The sequence below is a fragment of the Artemia franciscana genome, chromosome 15, assembly GCF_032884065.1.
Source record: "Artemia franciscana chromosome 15, ASM3288406v1, whole genome shotgun sequence".
In the NCBI taxonomy this organism is placed as follows: Eukaryota; Metazoa; Arthropoda; class Branchiopoda; order Anostraca; family Artemiidae; genus Artemia; species Artemia franciscana.
Genome location: NC_088877.1, coordinates 32,774,668 through 32,795,791, shown reverse-complemented (window position 1 = coordinate 32,795,791; position 21,124 = coordinate 32,774,668). Strand labels below are relative to the sequence as shown.

Genomic DNA, 21,124 nt, shown 5'->3' with positions numbered 1-21,124 from the left:
TGTCTGTCTAAAGCTAAACGACATTTTCTTCTCACGTTATTTCGTTAGTATTCCATCATTTCAGCAATATAAAAGGCCCATGGGTGGAGTTTTATGAAACTTGATTTGGTTTTTCCTGATACCGAAGTATATCACCTGTGTAGTTCTATAGTGGTTATCACTATAGTCAGACTCGCCAATTTAAGTCTTCAGACCCTAGATGTCCATTGCTCTAAAGATTTTAGTTTTTAGTAGTTAATCGAACGCTAAAACAGAAACTAAGTCTCAGAAGATCATACCAAGTCCCAAATCCCACTAATAAAAAGGGAGCATTTCCTCCCTTTTTTAATATTATTTACGAGAATATTTACTATCTTTATAGATGGAGTGAGTTAGAATCGAGACTATTGCAAGTTATAAGTTTAATAACTGCACAACGGCTAAAACTTTGCATCACTCAAAATATCACTACTTATGAACTTTTTGTTCAATTAGTTCGAATTGTTTTCATATTGATTTTCAATTGATTTTCAATTGATTTTCATTTCTACTTTCACCAGCTTTGCACTTCTTTAAGAAGCCCTCAACAAAAAAGAAATAAATATACAAAAAGGAAAAAAGGAATAAATAGGGGCGCCAATGCAAAGGAGAGATGAAAAATTACATAATAGCTGCTATTGCAACAATCTTTCATGACATTTTAAAGGGTGTTTTTATTTAATTTTTTTTCTTCCAGATGTTCGATTTATCATAAATCATTCTACTATAATTTATATATTATCACAACGGAAACATTATATATTATGAAAGATTCAAAAACTGTAAGTTTGAATCTTCAACCACTAATCAACCGTTATAATTTGCCTGCCGTACAGACACAAATTTCTTTCTTCTTCTTCTAGAAAAAAAAACTAATTAAAAGAAACTCCATTTCCATTCAAGCGTACATTACAACAGGGAGACTAACAAATACAAAAAAGAGCTTTACCAATAACAACTCGTGTAAATACACTCCGATGGCGGTGGAATGATTCCAACACGTGGAGACAATATTGTCGTGGGGCTATCCATTTTCCCTCTGATACTCTCATGGGGCAAGCTGTTCGCTTTTGTCAAAGATATAGGACTCCTGTGTCGAGGGGATCTCACAGGATTAGGTGAGGTGGTCATTTCTGAGATACCTCGTTTTTACAAGCTAGAAACAAAAAGTTTAATTAATTAAAATCAACTGCAGCAAACTCCACCCAAATACTAAGTAAAATGGAAATAAACCTTTCAAGGTTAAAAAGCAATTTGGAAAATTTATACGTAATTACTTTGGTTAAAAAATGAAAATGATAAACACATTCTACTGTTATTCTGCTTTAAAGAGCTATTTTTCAAAATGATGCTACAACATAGATAGTACACAGAACAAATAGAATGAGAAATTGACTTTAACAAATGTCGGAAATAATATCAAAGGCATGTGTGACAATAAAATTGTGAATGAATAAATATTCTGATATACAGCTTCAGTTATATACAGAAAATCCTAAACGTAAAAAGAAACAATAAGTCATTTGAATTACTTGCTTTAGAACTACCAGCTTTAACAGAAGTAATTTTTCACGAGCTATTTCGGCTCTTTGCTAGTTTTCCTAGTATCTCCAAGATCTTCAAATTTTAACGTCGCGTCCTAGCCGAGTGGTCAAAGCGCTAGACTTGAAATCCTGAGGAAAGGGGTTTGAGTATTTGTGTCGCTGGTCATTTGATTTGCAAGGGGTTCAGTGGTGTGACTTTGTAAGCTCAGCCAGAGTCTACCCAGCTTTAAATTGGTACCTGGAAATGTCTGGGGAGAAAACACTGGGAGGGGCGGATGATTTGCCCCCAACCAACCATTGCACTTCCGGGCGAAGGCAGTGAATCAGGAGATCGTTACCTGCGAAACGCAGACCATTGGTCAGCATGCGAAAAAGTTTTTTTTTTCATGGGTTTTAAGGGCAACTGCAGACATATGTCAAAGTTGTAAAAAAGAGACAGTTTTGCCTGAAAACGGAGTAATTAATTCATAACCTCGGAGCAATTAATTATTTCAGTTATCGTTCGTCGTTCAAAGCGAAAGGACCTAGATTTGATTTGTATTGCATTCTCAAAACATGTTTCCTAAAAAAGCATATTGACCTATTGAACGAAATTGGATATGATATGATCTGTTAGACATAAATTACTAATGAACTTGATATTGAATTAAATTTGATATGATCTTTGGATGTGAGGGCTTGATTGCTATAGTTTTTTATGCGTTATAGGACTTGATCCATTAAAGGACTTAACACGCGCTTAGCATTCATTCCGAGCAGATGCAATAATAGCCAGTAGTGACTAAAAATTTTCGGGGAACTTTTGGCATTTAGATTTGGACTGATGAACCGATTATAAGATGATTGCCAAGCTCACGTGGGCCTACCTATTCAAAGTTAAGTGCATTATTTTTTTTTTTTTTTTTTTTTTTGATAATACATTTCAATGGTTCAGTTCACAAAGCATGCTGTTGTTCTAGCAAAATTCAAAAGTTATCCGTCATGGCGAGTGTTGAATATGATTAAGGCCAAGAACAAAAAGATTATCTATGTTGTATTTTGTTATGGAAGCCATGAAATCGTGACAACAGCAGCCTCACAGCTTTCGGCCTTTGTTAGCATTTCAAAGGAGGCTAAGAAGAAAAATGTATTAAGCGTTGCAAACGCTTTTGCGTAATTAGCTGATTTTCCTGATAAGCATCTTGAGATTAGTGACACACTAAAATCCAATACCCGAAATGATATTGAAAAAGAAGTTCGTGAAAAAGTTGAATATCAAATAATGCGGATATGATTGACTCTATTGTTTCTCAGATTCACGACTCTATACTTGTCCAGTATTCGACCACGTTTGATGAGATTGAAAACAAACTACAGGCTCTCCAAAATGCGAACCTAGCCCAAGAAAACAGGATTGAACAGCTTGAAACCCGTCTTGATGATATGGAGCAGGAAAAACGACAGAATCAGCTTGTATTTCATGGTGTTGAACAAAGTGGGGGTCTTCCCATCTCTGAGTGTATATTGAATGCGATTTCGGATAAAATGCAAATTTTTGATTTTTCTTCGACCGCAACAGTTTCTGTATTTAAATTTCGAGCGAATTTTACTGATTCGGACACCATCGTATGTGCAAAAAAGCGTCCTGCCCCTGTGTTGGTTGCATTAAAGTCTACTGAAACCATAAGAAAAGCTTTTGCATTGTAAGTCACAACTTGCTCGGTCGGAAATTTTTGTTAATGAGTACCTAACATCAAAAAAAGAAGGGGATTCTTCACTTTGCTAAGAGTAAGGTTGGAAACAGAAATGCTTGGTCGAAATGTTCGGAAACAGATTTTTGGAAAAGACTCAGCGGGAGAGATCCGTAAAATTAGGGCTATGGCTGAAGTGGTCAGTTTGCCGGATTCGACCGCATAATTTTGAGTTGTGAATTTTATGTTGTTGCATTACTTGCATGTTTTTCCCCTTTGTATTTTATAGCCAAAATTTCAGTCCTTTTCACGTTTCTCTCTTTTTCCCTTCTTCTTTCTGCCTATCAGTTTTTTTTATTTGTTTTTTTAGTCGTATAAAGCAGTCACCTTCTTCAATGAGCGTGAATAGATATGATGACGCTTTGAATGAATTTGAACAAAACCAGTTTATTCTTAGAAGCCAAGTCCGTGGCACTCTTGAGAGGGATGATGAATGCATCGATAATTTTTCGTTGAATTGTCGCCCAAGTAATTATGTGAATCCGAATGATCTTTATGAGAATTCGAAACCTGCGAGTGCAGAAAAAGCGATCGTTTTCTGAAATTGTCAAGGTCTAAGAACGGCATATTCTTCTTTATGTTTGATTTTAAGTTTGCTAGATAAGAAGCCGTGCATTTTTGGCCTATGTGAGACATTTGTTTCTAGCAAGTCACTGCCCTGGGATTTTTCTTTTCCGGGATATGTTTGCTAGCGAAGAAAACGGACAACCATGGAGCGGGGCGGTCCATGCCTCTTGATTAATGAATACTACCAATATTGGGTTAGGGATGACCTTTCCCTGTGGCTCGAATGTAGGATCGAAACCCTTTTCATCGCAACAAAAAAAGAAGGGGTAAAAATTGATTTTGGGATTGATTTACAAAATGCCTCATGTGATGTTAGTTTTTTTTATTGATGAATTTGAATTATTATCAGATAAAATTAAAAATGAAAAACAAAAATTTATGATGGGGAAAAACAGCGAATACCTCAGATTTTATTAATATGATGCTGTCACATATAGTTTTCCTCTTGTAACTATTCAAACTCGGATTTCGCATCTTTCGGTATCCTTAATTGATAATTTTTTCGTTAATGGTCCCCAAGCAGATCCTTTAGGGATCCTTTAGGGATCCCGAGCAGATGTGATTGTGTCCGACAGGTCGGATCACCTTCTTTTAATAAGTAAAATAAAGCTGAATCAGTGAAAGGAAAATAAACGACATGAAAAAGCTTCGTTTTACCATGAAATGAAAAATAAAAACCTAAAGAGTTTTGCAAATAAGATGGATGAAACATATTTTTCAGGTGTAATAGAAATAAAGTGTGCAAATGCAGCATATGACCTCTTCAGTGACGAATGTAATGAATGAAACATGTCCCTTGCGAAGAATAAACCCTAATAGAAATTTTCCAAAGAAACTATTGATAATAAAAGCTAGATGGGGTACGGACATATGTACAAGCACAAAACACATTTAAATCCATTTTTCAGTACAAGTCCAACTTTCCAATATATTTGCCACTCTACCAACGTACTATTCAATATATTTCCCAACTATCAAATATATTGGAAAATTTTCCATTATAATGGAAAAACCGAGCGTGAATACCTTGGTAGAACCTCAACACAACTATTCCATTTTAATTCAATTCTAATTTCCAATAAAGCAGGAAAACCAACTTTATGTGAATTATTTAAAGCATCATTCAAATGATAATTGTATAAGATTCAAAACATTTCGGAATATTTTAAATTCAGTAAAACGGAAAGATCAGGAACTTCATTTCCAAAATGAATTTCATGAAAATCAAGGGAATATGAAAAATACATGGAAAACAGTACATTGACTTTTGGGTAATTTTCATAGTAAGGAAGAGGTGAGAGCCGTGGAGACGGCAGAAGGTCGTCTTATTGATTTTCAACACATTGCTGAATTTCTACGTGTATTTTTATTATTTTTTTTTTTTTGCAATTGAAGGAAAAAGACTTTGCAATCAAGCGCGGGCTAACTTACGCACATCTGCGTGTTTTGGATCTGTTTTTGAAAGGCATCCTGCAAGTGAGAATTCCTTTGAATTTGCAAGGTATTTGGATCGGGAATTGGCAAAATTCTTGGGTACGATGCAGTTGAGATCTATCGAGATGGATGAGTTTTCGCCGAAATTCATAAAAGCCGCAAAAATGATAGTCTTACCTAACTTGACGCACCTCATCAACCATTCTTTGGATCTTGGAGTCTTCCCGGAAGGTCTAAAGATTGCAAGAGTGTTTCCTCTTCATAAAGGAGGGGGAGAAGACTACCCATCGAATTGAAGAATTATATCTATTCTCCCATTTTTCTCTAAGTTATATGAGAAAGTGGTATATGCCCAGTTAAGCTATATATTAAAAAAATCTAATAGAAAACGAACTTAGGTTCAGAAAAGGGCTATCTAAGGATATGGCAGTTCTGAAATTGGTTGATTGGATTAACGATGCATTTGAAGCTGGTCTCATACCCGCAGCTGTGGTTTTGGATATGAGAAAAGCGTTCGATACGGTGGACCACTCAGAGCTTATTCAAGCTCTTGACTCGATTGGGGTGAAGGGTTCAAGCCTGGAGTGGTTTTCATAATTTCTACACAATCGGTGTCAGATAGTACATAATGGATCGTTTTTATCTTTAAAAAAGAAAAAAAGAGTGCGAGATCCAACAAGGGTCAATCCTGGGACCCCTCCTTTTCATCATTTTCATTGATCGAGTGAAGCATTACCCGTCGGAGGCTAGTGTCATCCTGTTTGCAGATGACACTTTTCGCTTTCTAGCAGCACCTTCACTTGATGTTTTGTACAGTAAAATTTATAACGCAGTCTCTGAATTTCTAAAATTTCTCAACAAAATCTGTTAACCTTAAGCTTTTCTAAAACAATTTCATGATATTTTCTAGACTTTCATCAAGTGCTGGAAATGATCAAATCACGGTTCAAGGAAATGTGATAAAAAGAGTGTGACGACAAGTGAAAACTGTCATGGAAAAAGCATTCAAGTGCGATAGTTGAAAAATTAGGTAGAGGTCTTGGGGTGGTGCGAAGAATTAAAATCTAGTCCCAAAAAGATTCTAAAAATTATTTATTTTTCTATATTTTGTCCCCAACACCAAAAACAAGAAAAAAAATAGGGAATTTCTCAAGACAGTGAGAAACAAATTAGAATGAATATTTCGGCCCTATGTCCAAGGGCCGTCCTCAGCAATACAAAAATATATAAGAAAAAACAACTTACAAGAGGATAAAATCAATAAAACTAAAATGAACAGATTTTCAAAACAGCCCCAGCATCGTTACAACAGCGAAGTTCAACCAGGACTGATAAATAAATTGTGATGAAATATTCATTCTAATTTGTTTCCCACTGTCTCGAGAAATTCCCTATTGTTCTTCTTGTTTTTGGTGTTTGTGATGGAAAGGCAGAGTGGTCTTCGTCGCTATTTATATTTTGTCCATATATTAGCTACAGATGCTCTATATGGGCAAGTAATTTTGTAACATGTTTCAAAAGAGTAAAGAAACTTCAGAATAGAGCTGTAAAATTATTATCAGAATTTCATGATTCTAATGACGTTCCTGCTCATGAGCCTTTTAAAAAGAATAATTTAATGGATGTATCCTAAATTCGAGATTACCAAGGCACGATTTCTTGTATAAATATTTGAATCGCCTGCTCACCCCTGCTTTTGAAAATCTTTTTACTTTTAATAGAGACCGTCATGTCATAATACAAGAAAAGCTGATAAATTAACTTATGAGTGTAGGAGTACCACTCGGGCATCTTTTGTAATTCGTCATTATGGTCCCCATGTTTGGAATATATTGCCCGAGTGTGTGAAAAATGCACCTACTCTACCGGCCTTCAAGTCACGGGCAAAGAAGCTTATTTTATCTCGTGAGTGATTTTGATGTGAACCCGCCCCAGGTTGTCATTCTATTCCAGGCATTTCCCTGATTTTTTTTTGCTGTTAATTTTTTGTTTTCTGTCTTTTTCTTGTCTTTTCCTCTGTTTTCCTTTCTTCCTTCATCAGTTGAGTTTCTTGAGTTTTGAGTTTATGGGCCAAGTTACAAACTGTTTTCCTTACTTGAAGATGGCCTAGATTCTGAAATTACAATAATATGAGCTCCCAACTATATAGGGGCAAATGAATGCAACAGTAGCGGTTTTAAGCCTCACAGTCTTGGGAGCTTGGTATATCATAGGAGTGTAAAAATATAAAATAAAAGGACTTTAATGTCAGGTACCAACCCCAACTGGGGCTGGGACAGCTGCCCCCCCCCCATTCAGGCTTAAAACCACCACTGGTATGCTAATCAGCCCCCAAAATGAAAGAGGTGATTGTTTGGCATGATAATTTATATATTTAAACTATTCTAGAAAGAAAATCATCAGGAAAGGTGAAAACTTGGTTATCAAATAAAACATTCTGCAGATTGGGATGGAGAAAGGATATTTTGACAAATGAATATTTTAGGTCGATCAAAATTCTTAAAGTGGAGGAAATGATTATGAGAGGAATGAAAAAGAATGAAAAAAGGAAGACAAGAAAAAGAAGAATTAGGGAGATGAGGCGAACTAAAACAGAGCTCAAAAACTCTCAAAACTTCCTTCAAAAGGAGATTTTCAAATATCCAAACGCTAAAGATCAAAAATTCCTTTGAAAGTTTCTTTTAGAGAAAGTTGCTTCGCCAAAATCAACTAAGGTGAGCAATCACTCTCCGGAAAACTTTCACTAATATTTCACAGAAAGGAATTAAGCTAAATGAATGTAATATTTGAGCAGATTCATGCACACATCATTCACCTGGCTCTTCTAATGTCTTTAAAATATTAACAAAAATGGTTTGTTTAAAATAATCTTACAGTCTGAAGGAACAGTAGCAACAAATATCTGGGTATAATGGTTTTGAAACAGTAGAAGTAATAACAAGGAGTAACAAATGTATCTTTTACTCTTTATTCCTCTTCTTAGACTAACATGTAAAATAAAAAGTCGATATTTTGGTCTTTCTGGGTCTGCCTATGGACTGAAAAAAAAATAGCCGAACACTGTTAAAGCTAGAAACGAGAATTCTTTTCAGAACGATCTTCAATTCATGGGCATTACTATCTGCAATATTGCTCTCAAAATTTGTCCCTTGAAAAGAGAAAAAAAATGGACAATATGAAATTATATTAAATCCGACCAACCAGCCGTGACAGACACAGGGATGGAAGAGAGGGGGAAAGGAAGAGAAGGGATGGAGAAAGCTCGCGGAGCAGGCGTTTTTGTCTCTTTGACTACTACACTTACTTATCTGATAATTAGCTGTAACTTTGACGTACGTTGTGTCATTTCAAATTTGTATTACATAAACGCAACTTATTTGAGTTATTTGAAATCTGATTAGCAATCACTCTGGAGTAGATGTAGCCCCCCCCCCCTAATCCAATCTTACATAAGTGCCCAAAACAGATGAATTTTGATTTAAATAGCACCGTTAAATGTCAAATTTATCTTGACAAAAATCTCATACAAGGAATTTTCTCCAATAGTTACAATGATATTCTGTCTAATGAAAGTCAACGATAGCGATATTGGGTCTACGATAGCGATAGCGAAAGTCAACGATAGCGATATAGGGCATTTTTCTTGACGAGTATTCATTGGACAAATTGAGTCCAAGGACAACCACTATAATGTAAAAAAAAACTAAATATTTCTATAAAAAATTACTTAGTGGCAAATTTCTGGGTTAACCTCCAAAGCTCATTTCTAGAATTAAATCAAGTGGTGACTTTTTTATTGAAGTTATGCAGCAGCGAGGCTAAGCAGAAGGTCTACAAATATGGACATCTAACGGTTCTATCATTTTAACACGTCTGACATAATTGCCAGAAACCATTCGCTAACCTGTCCTTGAAGGGAGAATCAGCTGGCCAATGCAGGTCAAAAGAATTAAAGTGTGATCGAACGAATATTGTCCGTGGATCTTCATTTTGAGAACAGATTAGTAAACTGTTTATGGAAGTTATCTCAGAAATAAACGTCAGAAGCAACCTTTAGGCAGGATAGCAAAGATGATATCCACAGATAGAACAATAAAAAGTTCGTCACGTAGTACAGCAACTGGTTTTGTAGTGAATTCAAAACCTAAAACGGCGCTCACCTGCTTTAACGCCTCATTCTCCTTGTGGAAGGTGCTGCTTTCATTTATGTTTTGTAGTGAATTTAAAACCTGAAACGGCGCTCACCTACTTTAACACCTCATTCTCCTTGTGGAAGGTGCTGCTTTCATTTATGTTTTGTAGTGAATTCAAAACCTAAAACGGCGCTCACCTGCTTTAACGCCTCATTCTCCTTGTGGAAGGTGCTGCTTTCATTTATTTTTTATTCAATTCATGTGTTCATTTCCACTGGATCGTATCGTAGGTAAAAGTAATCTTTATTTAGCGCATTCTACTTTTCTAGGCACACTTACACCGCCCCTGCAGCAATGTTTTTCACGGACAGGCTCAGGTAGGTGCTCTTCTATTTTATGTAGTTCTTCTCGACGACTTATTTTACCAAAACGATCATCTACAGCAGCCCAGAGGTCTCCTATATATCAATCAATTCTATTATGGAACTCCATCCCTTCGGATGTCCCTCTATTTCTTTCTGCAAAGGCAGTTTTTCGTCGGGTCTTTCCAGTTTAGTAATTTCTCTCTCTCTCGTTTTTTCATTTGTCCTGTTTTCTCTTTTCCTATTGTTTCTCCTTTTTGCAATTTTTTCCTAACTGATATATCTCACTTTTATTCTTTTTATAATTATTTTCAGGAATCTTCTTAGCTTTTAATATCCTCGTTTATTTGTCTTTTTTTATGATGTTCTAATATCAACCTTGTCTTTCCTGTTTCTCTACTGTCTTGGTTTCTACTTATTTCTATCGTCATAATTGCTATCAGTTTTTTTTTACTGTATGCTAGTGTTTATTCTTCCACATCTTTACTTCATATGTATTGTTTGATTTAGGGTATTATTTATGGTTCTTTTAGTGCTTTTGGGCCGAATAATTTTTTTTTTACGTTTGTAGCGTATTAGTATTAATATTGTTTTAGTATTAATAAAATGATTGATTGATTGATTTATAATTTCTTTTTTGAACTAGACTCGGCTTCTTCCTTCCATCGTCATAATGTTTCGTCTTCTGCTCAAGGATATAAAACAAATTGCTATCTAAAATCTGACAATGCGAAAGGAGATATTGTGCAGCCGAATCCTGTCCTTCGCTCTCACATCTTCAGTATCAAAACTGCTAAATTATAGAGCTCACCCAAGGGGCGTTTATTTTCTTATCACTTTTTATTTATAAGAATTGCTTCAAAAGCCATTTGCTTGGAAAAACAAGCAAAAACATATTTTCTAGCTATAAGAGTTGATGGGAAAATCATCCAGGCGTGTATCATATAATATCTGTAAAATAATATCTTTGTCTCAATCAGCAAAACTACGGAGGTTAAAAGAATATAATGACAGGTTACTAACACGAAAAAGGGGGATAATAGTCAAGTATTCGTAGAACTTGATGTAGAAACTTTTTTAAGCTGAACTTATTTTAAGGAAGACTGATAAAGTGCTACAAGAAGTGGGTCAGACGTATACTCTCAAGCCTGGAAAGTAATAAATACTTTTCTTTATACTTAAAAAAATAATTAATGGATCGTATGTTCCTTCTTACTGCTATAGCTATATTAAAAATATGGCGTGACAAAACAGATGAGGCAAAGAGAAAAAGATAAACTGCTGTCGCATACTTCCGCGTTAAAAAGTATGCTGTAATTCTATTGGTTTATTTATCCTGCATATTTTCGCAAGCCAATCAATTTATCGCTTAAGCGCATGTCAGAAGGAGAAGCCAAAAATTCAAGCTTTTTTACCAATTTATTTACCTATTGTTCTACTTTCAAATCTTGAGCTAGTAAAAAAGAGCAAAAATCCCAACAGTCGTTTTTTTTTTTTTTTTTAATGACAAATTGAAGCCACCTTGTGGATTAGCATATCAGGCCTTTACAAAAGACATAGAACGATTAAACAGGCATGCCTTTTTCATTCAAAGTTACGAACAGTGTTTTTTTTTACCAGGGGATAATTAATTCCAATGTAAAGGTATTATTGATGGATGAGATCCTATCTCTAGCTGAAAAAACTAGACCTACGTTGCCTGAGCAACGTGAAGTGTTGCGGCAACCTTTGTCCGGCTTCGCCGAATAAAGTGTTGCGAAAGCAACACTTTGGTTTTGTTCGATGCTATCGATTAAACGCTGAAGTTGTCAGCCTATCGAAGCTTTTAAAACGTTATGTTCAAAGAAAAACGCGATCAGTAATCACATGATCAAAGGCTATTCCTCAGTGTTGAAAAAAACAACAATAACAAAAGAATATCGAAAGAAGGGACAAAATTGACTTTGCAGCCAGTTGAACTTTATCCTTTTCAATCGTAGACATCGTGACGGATCAAGACTTGGAACAATATCTTATATAATCTAGTTGTTATTATAAAGCTATCCGTAACTTTTCAGGATCAAAATACCATAGATGACACTCTATTAATTATTACGATACTGCCTCGTTGTTTTACGTTATCGTTTGTACCCGTTGCGTAAACACTTAATTCTAGATTACAGTGAGTATGGGTAGGCTACACCAACTAGCAAAAGTTACAAACCCCTCTTCACTAAAGCTCCTAACAGACGATTATTACTTACAAGTCCCCTATATGTCTTACCACTGGAACCAACTCGGTCTTACCATCAAATTAAATACACAAAACAAGTTTTTTTAAATGAAAGTAAGGAGCAACATTAAAACTTAAAACGAACAGAAATTACTCCGTATATGAAAGGGGCTTCTCCTCCTCAACGCCTCGCTCTTTACGCTAAAGTTTGACTCTTTCTCTTAACTCTATTTTTAAAACAGTAAGAAACTTTAGCGTAAAGAGCGGGGCGTTGAGGAGGAAAGACCCCTTTCATATACGGAGTAATTTCAGCTCGTTTTAAGTTTTAATGTTGCTCCTTACTTTCATTTAAAAAAACTTGTTTTTTTTTATTTAATTTCTGGACGTTTTTGAATTAATGCGTGTTTTGATCTTGGTTCTCGCCACATAAATAATTGAAACGAAATTTGCATATTGATTAATTGCAATTAATCGGAAGATTTTGAGAAAAGAGGAGCGAGGGAGGAGGCCTAGTTGCCCTCCAAGTTTTTAATGACCTCTGAATCACAAAGGCCGTAGAATAAATAGTTGAAATTACTAAAAATACTTAAGCGTAAAGGTTGAGGTATAACGAGGAGGTAAACCCCTCATATGCGTAATAATTTTTGTTCGTTTCAAGTTTTAATGCAGCTCCTTACTTTCAGTAGAAAAAACTTTTTATATTTATTTTTTCATTGTTTTTTTTTCAAATAATGCTAGAAAATCCTGTGCCCCCGTCATTGAAATTCTCTTCCCCCATGAGAAGTTTCTCCATGGAAATATCCTCCCACGTACACCCTCTCAACTCTCCCCCTTAAACCGAAAAATCCCCCTAAAACGTCTGTACACTTCCCAGGAACCATTACTATATGCGAACACAGGTCAAAGTTTGTAACTTGCAGCCCCTCCCTTATGAACTTTGCCTATTATTTACGTATAGCCTAGTATTGGTTATTGGGAGGTATACAGAAGTTTTATGGGGGAATTATTTCTGGTGAGGGGAAAGGTAGGGGGAGAGGGCTATGGGGGATATTTTTATAGGGGAAGAATGGATTTCCCAGCATTATTTATTTAACAATCAGAAATTAAATAAAAAACAAGTTACTTCAAAAGAAATTAAGAACTGAAATTAAAACTTAAACCAAACAGAAAAAAAACACGTACATGAGGGGATGCGTCCCCTCGTCAATGCCTCGCTTTTAACGCGAAAGTTTTTTTTAGCAATTACAAAAGAGCTATTTATTCTAATTAAACGGCCTTTGAGATTCAGGGTCACTCTTAAAGAATTGGAACACAATTCGAATTTTAGCGTAAAGAGCGAGGCATTTACGAGGGGGTGAACCCCTTCATATTATGTATATGAGGAAGTTTGCCACCACCTGAATACTTTGCTCTTTACGCTAAGGTTAGAATTTTGTTAAATAATGTCCGTTATTAGCAATAATTTGTTTGAGCCAATTTTGGCATTTAATTTTACCTTGAGCAGCTTCATAACTATGATTTTTATGTGATAATGAACAGAAGATATTGTATGTTCACGACTTGTGGTTGTTATAAAATAATTAAAAAAAAACAAGTTTTTTCCAACTGAAAGTAAAGAATAGCGTTAAAAGTTAAAACGAACATAAATTATTACGCATATCTTTGAAAAATCTTTTCTATCATTCAGTTCAGTCATTTGAAAATTGCTCAACATATGACTTTCATTTTCATAAAAATAGTTTTCGACTTCTTTCGCGTTTTGTTGCTATTTTACAATATTATTTCCACAAATATCACTAATTTAAGCTACGTGGGAGGGTCTTTTCATGGAGAAATTTCTCGTGGAGGAAGGAAATTTTCCATGGAGGGAGAGCTGGATTTCCAGACATTTTAAAAAGATGATCAGCAATAAAATAAAAACACAATTTTATTTCAAAAAGAAAATAAGAAGCAACAGTAAAACTTAAAACGAACAGAAAATATCAAATAGTTCGTGGTAACGAACTGTAAGGAGCGACCTGGCTCAATAGTAACAGAAACTGTAAAAAATGGAATTTTGATACCAATAATTACATCAAAAGAATCGCATTTAATGCTGATTTTAAATATATAATTTTCATCAAGATAAGTTACACCTATCAAAAGTTACAAGCCTGAGAAGATTTGCCTCATTTTAGAAAATAGGGCGAAACACCCCCTAAAAGTCATTTAACGGAAATCGCACCATCAGATTCAGTGTATCAGAGAACCTTATTGTAGAAGTTTCAAGTTTCTATCTACAAAAATGTGGAATTTCGCATTTTTTGCCAGAAGACAGATAACGGATGCATGTTTATTTGTTTGTTTTTTTGGGTTTTTTTCCCAGGGGTGATCGTATCGACTGAGTGGTCCTAGAATGTCGCAGAAGGGCTCATTCTAACGGAAATTAAAAGTTCTAGTGCCCTTTTAAGTGACCAAGAAAATTGGAGGGCACATAGGCCCCCTCCCACGCTCATTTTATCCCAAAATTCACCGGATCAAAATTCTGAGATAGCCATTTTATTCACCATAGTCAAAAAACCTAATAACTATGTCTTTAGGGATGACTAACTCCCCTGCAGTCCCCGTGGGAGGGGCTGCAATTTACAAACTTTGACCTGTGTTTACATATAGTAATGATTACTGGGAAGTGTACAGACGTTTCAGGGGGATTTGTTTTTGGTTTAGGGGAGAGAATTGAGGGGGGCGTTACGTGGGAGGATATTTCCATGGAGAAACTTCTCATGGGGGAAGAGAAATTCAATGAAAGGGGGCGCAGGATTTTCTAGCATTATTTGAAAAAAAAACAAGGAAAAAAAATGAAAAGTTTTTCTCTACTGAAAGTAAGGAGTAGCATTGAAACTTAAAACGAACAAAAATCATTACGTATATGAGGGGTTTACCTCCTCTTTATTCCTCACTCTTTACGCTAAAGTATTTTTAGTAGTTTCAACTATTTATTCTATGGCCTTTGTGATTCAGAGGTCATTCTTAAGGAATTGGGACATGATTTCAGCTTTAGTGTAAAGAGCGAGGTCGAACCCCCCTCGCTTCGAGGTCGAATCGACGACGGTTGAACCCCCCTCATAAACGCAATAAAAACATACGAATATAGAAGTTCGTTACGTAAGTTAATTCGTAAGTTACGTATATTTTTTACCAATGAAAACGTTTGTAAAAAATTAAAGGTTCTAGTTGCTTTTTTAAGTAATCCAAAAATTGGAGGGCAACTAGGCCTCCTCCCTCGCTCCTTTTTCTCAAAATATTCCGATTAATTGCAATCAATTAATATGCAAATTTTGTTTTAATTATTTATGTGCGGAGAGCCAAGATCAAAACATACATTAATTCAAAAACGTCCAGAGATTAAATAAAAAAAACAACAAGTTTTTTAAAATGAAAGTAAGGAGCAACATTAAAACTTAAAACAAACAGAAACTACTCCGTATATGAAATGGGCTTTTCCTCCTCAATGCCCCGCTCTTTACCCTAAAGTTTCTTACTGTTTTAAAAATAGAGTTAAGGGAAAGAGTCAAACTTTAGCGTAAAGAGCGAGGCGCTGAGGAGGAAAAGCCCCTTTCATATACGGAGTAATTTCTGTTCATTTTCAGTTTTAATGTTGCTCCTTACTTTCATTTAAAAAAAAAACTTGTTTTTTAATTTAATTACGTATATGAGATGGATTGCCTCTCCTCAATAGGTCGCTTTTACACTCTTGTTTCTTATTTAACTTTTAAAAGAGGTTATTATTTTAATTAAAGAGCCTTTGAGATTCAGAAGCCATTCTTGAACAACTGGAACAAAAATCAAACTTACATTATTATATGGTTATTATTAGTTTAAAAAAAGTAAAGGTAATATGCAAATTTCGTTTTAATTATTTATGTCCGTGATCCAAATTCAAAACATGCATTAATTCAAAAACGTTCAGAAATAAAAAAAAATGGTTTTTTGAACTGAAAGTAAGGAGTGACATTAAAACTTAAAATGAACAGAAATTATTCTGTATATGAAAGGGCTTGTCTCCTCCTCAACGTCCCACTCCTTACGTTAAAGTTTTTAACTGTTTTATAAAGTAGATTTGTGAGAAAGAGTCAAAATTAAGCGTAAAGAGTCGAGCGTTGAGAAGGAACAGGCCCTTGTACTTACGGAACAATTTATGTTCGTTTTAAGTTTTAATGTTTCTCTTTACTTTCGGTTAAAAAAAAAACGTGTTTTAACCTAATGAACAATAGCATCAACAACGCCAATGTCAGGAAAAGAAAAGACAGACGTTTTGGATAAACACATTTCAAGTTCGATAGAATTGTTCAAGACATAGGCGAACAACAATATGAACAGCTTCCTAACTTTTTTGAATGGATTTGGATTTGTCTGAAATTAAATAAAAAAAACGAGTTTTTTTAACTGAAAGTAAGGAGCGACAGTAAAACTTAAAACGCACAGAAATTACTTCGTATATGAAAGAGGCTGCTTCCTCATCAACCCCCCGCTCTTTACGCTAAAGTTTGACTCTTTCTCTCAATTCTTCTTTTTAAAACAGTAAAAAACTTTAGCGTAAAGAGCGGGGCGTTGATGAGGAAGCAGCCTCTTTCACATACGAAGTAATTTCTGTGCGTTTTAAGTTTTAATGTCGCTCCTTACTTTCAGTTAAAAAAACTCGTTTTTTTTATTTAATTTCTGAACGTTTTTGAATCAATGCATGTTTTGATTTTGGCTCTCCGCAGAGGAATAATTAAAACGAAATTTGCATATTTTTTTTTTGGGGGGGGGGGGGCTAAATGGCTTTCTCATAATTTTGATCGAATGATTTTGAGAAAAAAAGAGCGGGGGCGAAGCCTAGTTGCCCTCCGATTTTTTGGTTAATTAAAAAGGCAACTAGAACTTTTAATTTTTTACGAATCTTTTTATTGGTAAAAGATTTACGTAACTTATTAGCTTACGTAAAGAACTTTTGTATTCTCATGTTTTTATTACATATATGAGGGGATTCGCCCCATCGTCAGTACCTCGCTCTTTACACTAAAGCTTAAATTTTATCCCAATTCATTAAGAATGACCCCTGAATCACAAAAGCCGTAGAATAAATAGTTGAAATTACTAAAAATACTTTAGCGTAAAGAGTTAGGTATCATAAGGAGGTGAGCCCCTAATATGGGTAATAATTTCTGTTTGTTTAAAGTTTTATTGCTGTTCCTTACTTCCAGCTGAAAAAGCTTTTTCACATTTATTTTTTAATTTTTTTTTTTTAAATAATGCTAGTAAATCCTGCTCTCCCTTCATGGAAGTTTTCTTCTCCCATGACAAATTCTCGATGGAAAGTTCCCCCAGCATATCCCCCTCTTCTCAACCCCTCCCCCCAACCAAAAAAATCCTCCTGAAAACGCCTGTATACTTCCCAATAACCATTACTATATGTAAGCACAGGTCAAAGTTTGTAACTTGTTGCCCCTCCCACGGCAACTGTGGGGGAGTAAGTCGTCCCCAAAGACATAGTTATAAGGTTTTTCGACTACGCTGAATAAAATGGCTATCTCAGAATTTTGATCCGTTGACTTTGGGAAAATAATTAGCGGGGGAGGGGGCCTAGGTGCCCTCCAATTTTTTTGGTCACTTAAAAAGGGCACTAGAACTTCTCATTTCCGTTAGAATGAGCCCTCTTGCTACATTCTAGGACAACTGGGTCGATACGATCACCCCTGGGAAAAAAACAAAAAAAAACAACAAAAAAACAAAAAAATAAATAAACACGCATCCGTGATCTGCCTTCTGGCAAAAAATACTAAATTCCACATTTTTGTAGATAGGAGCTCGAAACTTCTACAGTAGGGTTCTCTGATACGCTGAATCTGATGGTGTGATTTTCGTTAAGATTCTATGACTTTTAGGGGGTGTTTCCCCCTATTTTCTAAAATAACGCAAATTTTCTCAGGCTCGTAACTTTTGATGGGTAAGACTAAATTTGATGAAACTTATATATTTAAAACTAGCATTAAAATGCGATTCTTTTGATATAGCTATTGGTATCAAAATTCCATTTTTTAGAGTTTTGGTTACTATTGAGCCGGGTCGCTCCTTACTACAGTTCGTTACCACGAACTGTTTGATATCAGAGGCAGCGCTATAGGGTTGTCTACAATAAAAGTCATAAGGCTCCAATGTTTTATTATTATTTTTTTCAGAGGCACATCATATGAAAGCGGTAATTGTACAAACTTCTGAGGCAGCTCATTCGATTGAAAATCAGAAGTTCTAGTGCCCTTTTTAAGAATCAAAAGTGATCAGAGGGCATCTAGCCCCCACAAACCTTTTTTTTAAACACATCCGATAAAAAATTGAGACAGCCATTTTGGGTCGAAAATACACCCCAGGGCTCGGGGGCAACGTTGTAAGTTATGCCCTTGCGGCATACATGGTTTTATAGAAGGAGTGCTCGTATAATTTTCACAGAGGGCTCATCTGACTGGAAATTGAATGTTATAGCTCACTTTTTATGAGTCAAAAGAGATCGATGAGCAACTAGCGCCATCTCACGCCTATTTCCCAAACCCGTCCGATAAATATTATTGAGATAGCCACTTAATTAAAAATAGTTCAAATATTGGCTATTAAGAACTCCGGGGTCTGCCAAACCTCCAGAGCCCGGGGGCAAATACTTTAAGTTATGCCCCGGGGACATATAAAGTTTTTGTGTAGGAGAGGTCGTATAAGCTTCAGAGGTGGCTCATTTGATTGGAAATTCAAAGTTCTATTTACTTTTTTCTGAGTCAAAAGGGGTCGGGGGAGGGCGTCTATCCCCCCAGAGGGCACCTATCCCCCCTACACACACCCTCTTTTGCCCAAATGCATCCGATCAAAATTTTGACATTGCCAGTTTGTCCGAAATTGTCCAAAGATCAGATAACGAAAACTTTGGGGTCAGCATAACCAACCACACCCAAAGCCTGGGGTAAGGGTTGTAACTTATGCCCTGGGGGCAAACAAAGTTTGAAAAATGGTCGTATAAACCTCGGAGGGGACTCAGATGATTAGACATTGAAAGTTCTAAGTCCCTTTTTAAGAGTCTGTTTGAAACTCGTACCTGTTAGTGGGGCAGGCCCACGTCAGCAATGGCAATCACCGTTTGACAGGTGGCCCAGTAAAACGCAGGACCTGCTAATTGATTTCTTCACCGTACTCTTAAAAAATATCCGAGCATCCAAAATACTCATGCCAATAATCACAGGTCACCAATTATCAGAGCTAGCGAAATGAGACTGCATTGAATGAATGCTAGATGCGAACTGAACTCGTTTTGTAACTGGTTCAATACTTTATAAATCGGTTTAGTAAAATATTTTGTTAGTTACTTAATATATTTTGTTAGTGATGAGTGAAATTTTTTTCAAAAAGTATCGTGTGGGAGGGATTATTAAATATATGCCAACCTAAAGCAGAATCAAAGGAGCTGTTGGAACTATTTGAAATTAATGCCTTGTCTATGTCTTTTTTATGCTAGTGCAGCCGTTTTTCTAGATTCTGATGGGTCCTGCCAACATAGTAATTTCCACAGTCATAAGGTATTTGATAGACCCCTCTCTGGGCGAGTAATGTTATAGTAGAATATAATACTTTTATTCATTTACAAGATACATTTTCAAACAGTTTGTGGTAACGAATTGTATCAAGTTTAGTCTTGCCGGTCAAAAGTTACGAGCCTGAGAAAATGTGCCTTATATTAGAAAATAGAGGGAAATACCCTCTAAAAGTCATAGAATCTCAACAAAATCACACCATTAGATTCGGTGTATCCTACTGTAGAAGTTTGAAGCCCCTAGCATAAAAAAGGTGGAATTTTGTATTTTTGGCCAGAAGAGAGATAAAGGATGCGTGTTTATTTGTTTGTTTTTTTGTTGTTGTTTTTATGGCACTTGGTATTAACCAAGTGACATATAGCGATCGCAAATTCTGTCGGTCTGTCTGTCCTGGTTTTGCTTCTTTAGGCACTTCCAGGTAAGCTAGGACGATGAAATATGGCAGGCGTATATGGGACCGGACCAGATTAAATTAGAAATAGTCGTTTTCACGATTTGACCCTCTGGAGGAGTGGGGGGGGTCGGTTAATTCGGTTGATTTAGCTTACAAACGGTTGATGGGATCTTAATGAAATTTGATGTTTAGAAGAATATCGTGCCTCAGAGCTCCTATTTTAAATCCCAACCAGATCCGGTGACATTGGGGGGGGGGGAACCAATAATGTTTAAAATAATGTTTTTTTAAGAATTTTTTTTTAATAATATTCATACATTTTATAGGCGTACAATCGGTGTTTCTTTACTTTTAAAGGCCAATAATGTTTAAAACAATGTGTTTTTAAGAATATTGTTCTTTTTAAAAACAATGCTCATACATTTTATAGGCCTACAATCGGTGTTTCTTTACTTTTAAAGGCCTATAATGTTCAAGATGTTTTTTTAAGAACAATGTTTTTTTTTAATAATATTCATACATTTTATAGGCGTACAATCGGTGTTTCTTTACTTTTAAAGGCCAATAATGTTTGAAACAATGTGTTTTAAAAATATTGTTCTTTTTAAAAATAATGTTCATACATTTTATAGGCCTACAATCGGTGTTTTTTTTTTACTTTTAAAGGCCAATAATGTTTAAAATAATGTTTTTTTAAGAACAATGTTTTTTTAAATAATATTCATACATTTTATAGGCGTACAATCGGTGTTTCTTTACTTTTAAAGGCCAATAATGTTTAAAATAATGTGTTTTTAAGAATATTCTTCTTTTAAAAAATAATGTTCATACATTTTATAGGCCTACAATCGGTGTTTCTCCACTTTTAAAGCCCAATAATGTTTAAAATAATGTGATTTTAAGAACAAAGTTCTTTTATAATATAATGTTCATACATTTTATAGGGCTAAAATCGGTGATTCTTTACTTTTAAAGCCAAACTGTTTAAAATAATGTGTTGTTCTTTTTGAAAATAATGTTCATACATTTTATAGGCCTACAATCGGTGCTTCTTTACTTTTAAAGGCCAATAATGTTTTTTTAAGAATAATGTTCTTTTAAAAAACAATGTTCATACATTATATAGGCCTACAATCGG

The 21,124-nt window shown here is 35.3% G+C and overlaps 1 protein-coding gene across 8 annotated transcripts in view; it reads right to left on the bottom strand.

Annotated features, from left to right (window-relative positions):
* The window catches only part of LOC136036378 (protein N-terminal glutamine amidohydrolase-like), a 199,745-nt gene that overhangs the window by 115,886 nt on the left and 62,735 nt on the right, over nt 1–21,124 (bottom strand). For 7 of the 8 annotated variants that reach the window (XM_065718557.1, XM_065718556.1, XM_065718555.1 and 4 more), the window contains one exon: nt 968–1,174. In XM_065718557.1, the coding sequence (XP_065574629.1) occupies nt 968–1,149 (182 nt within the window). In that variant the 5' untranslated portion in view covers nt 1,150–1,174. Of the gene's footprint in view, nt 1–967; nt 1,175–19,099; nt 19,221–21,124 lie in introns of those variants that run through there. The other variant, XM_065718559.1, reaches the window with a different exon arrangement.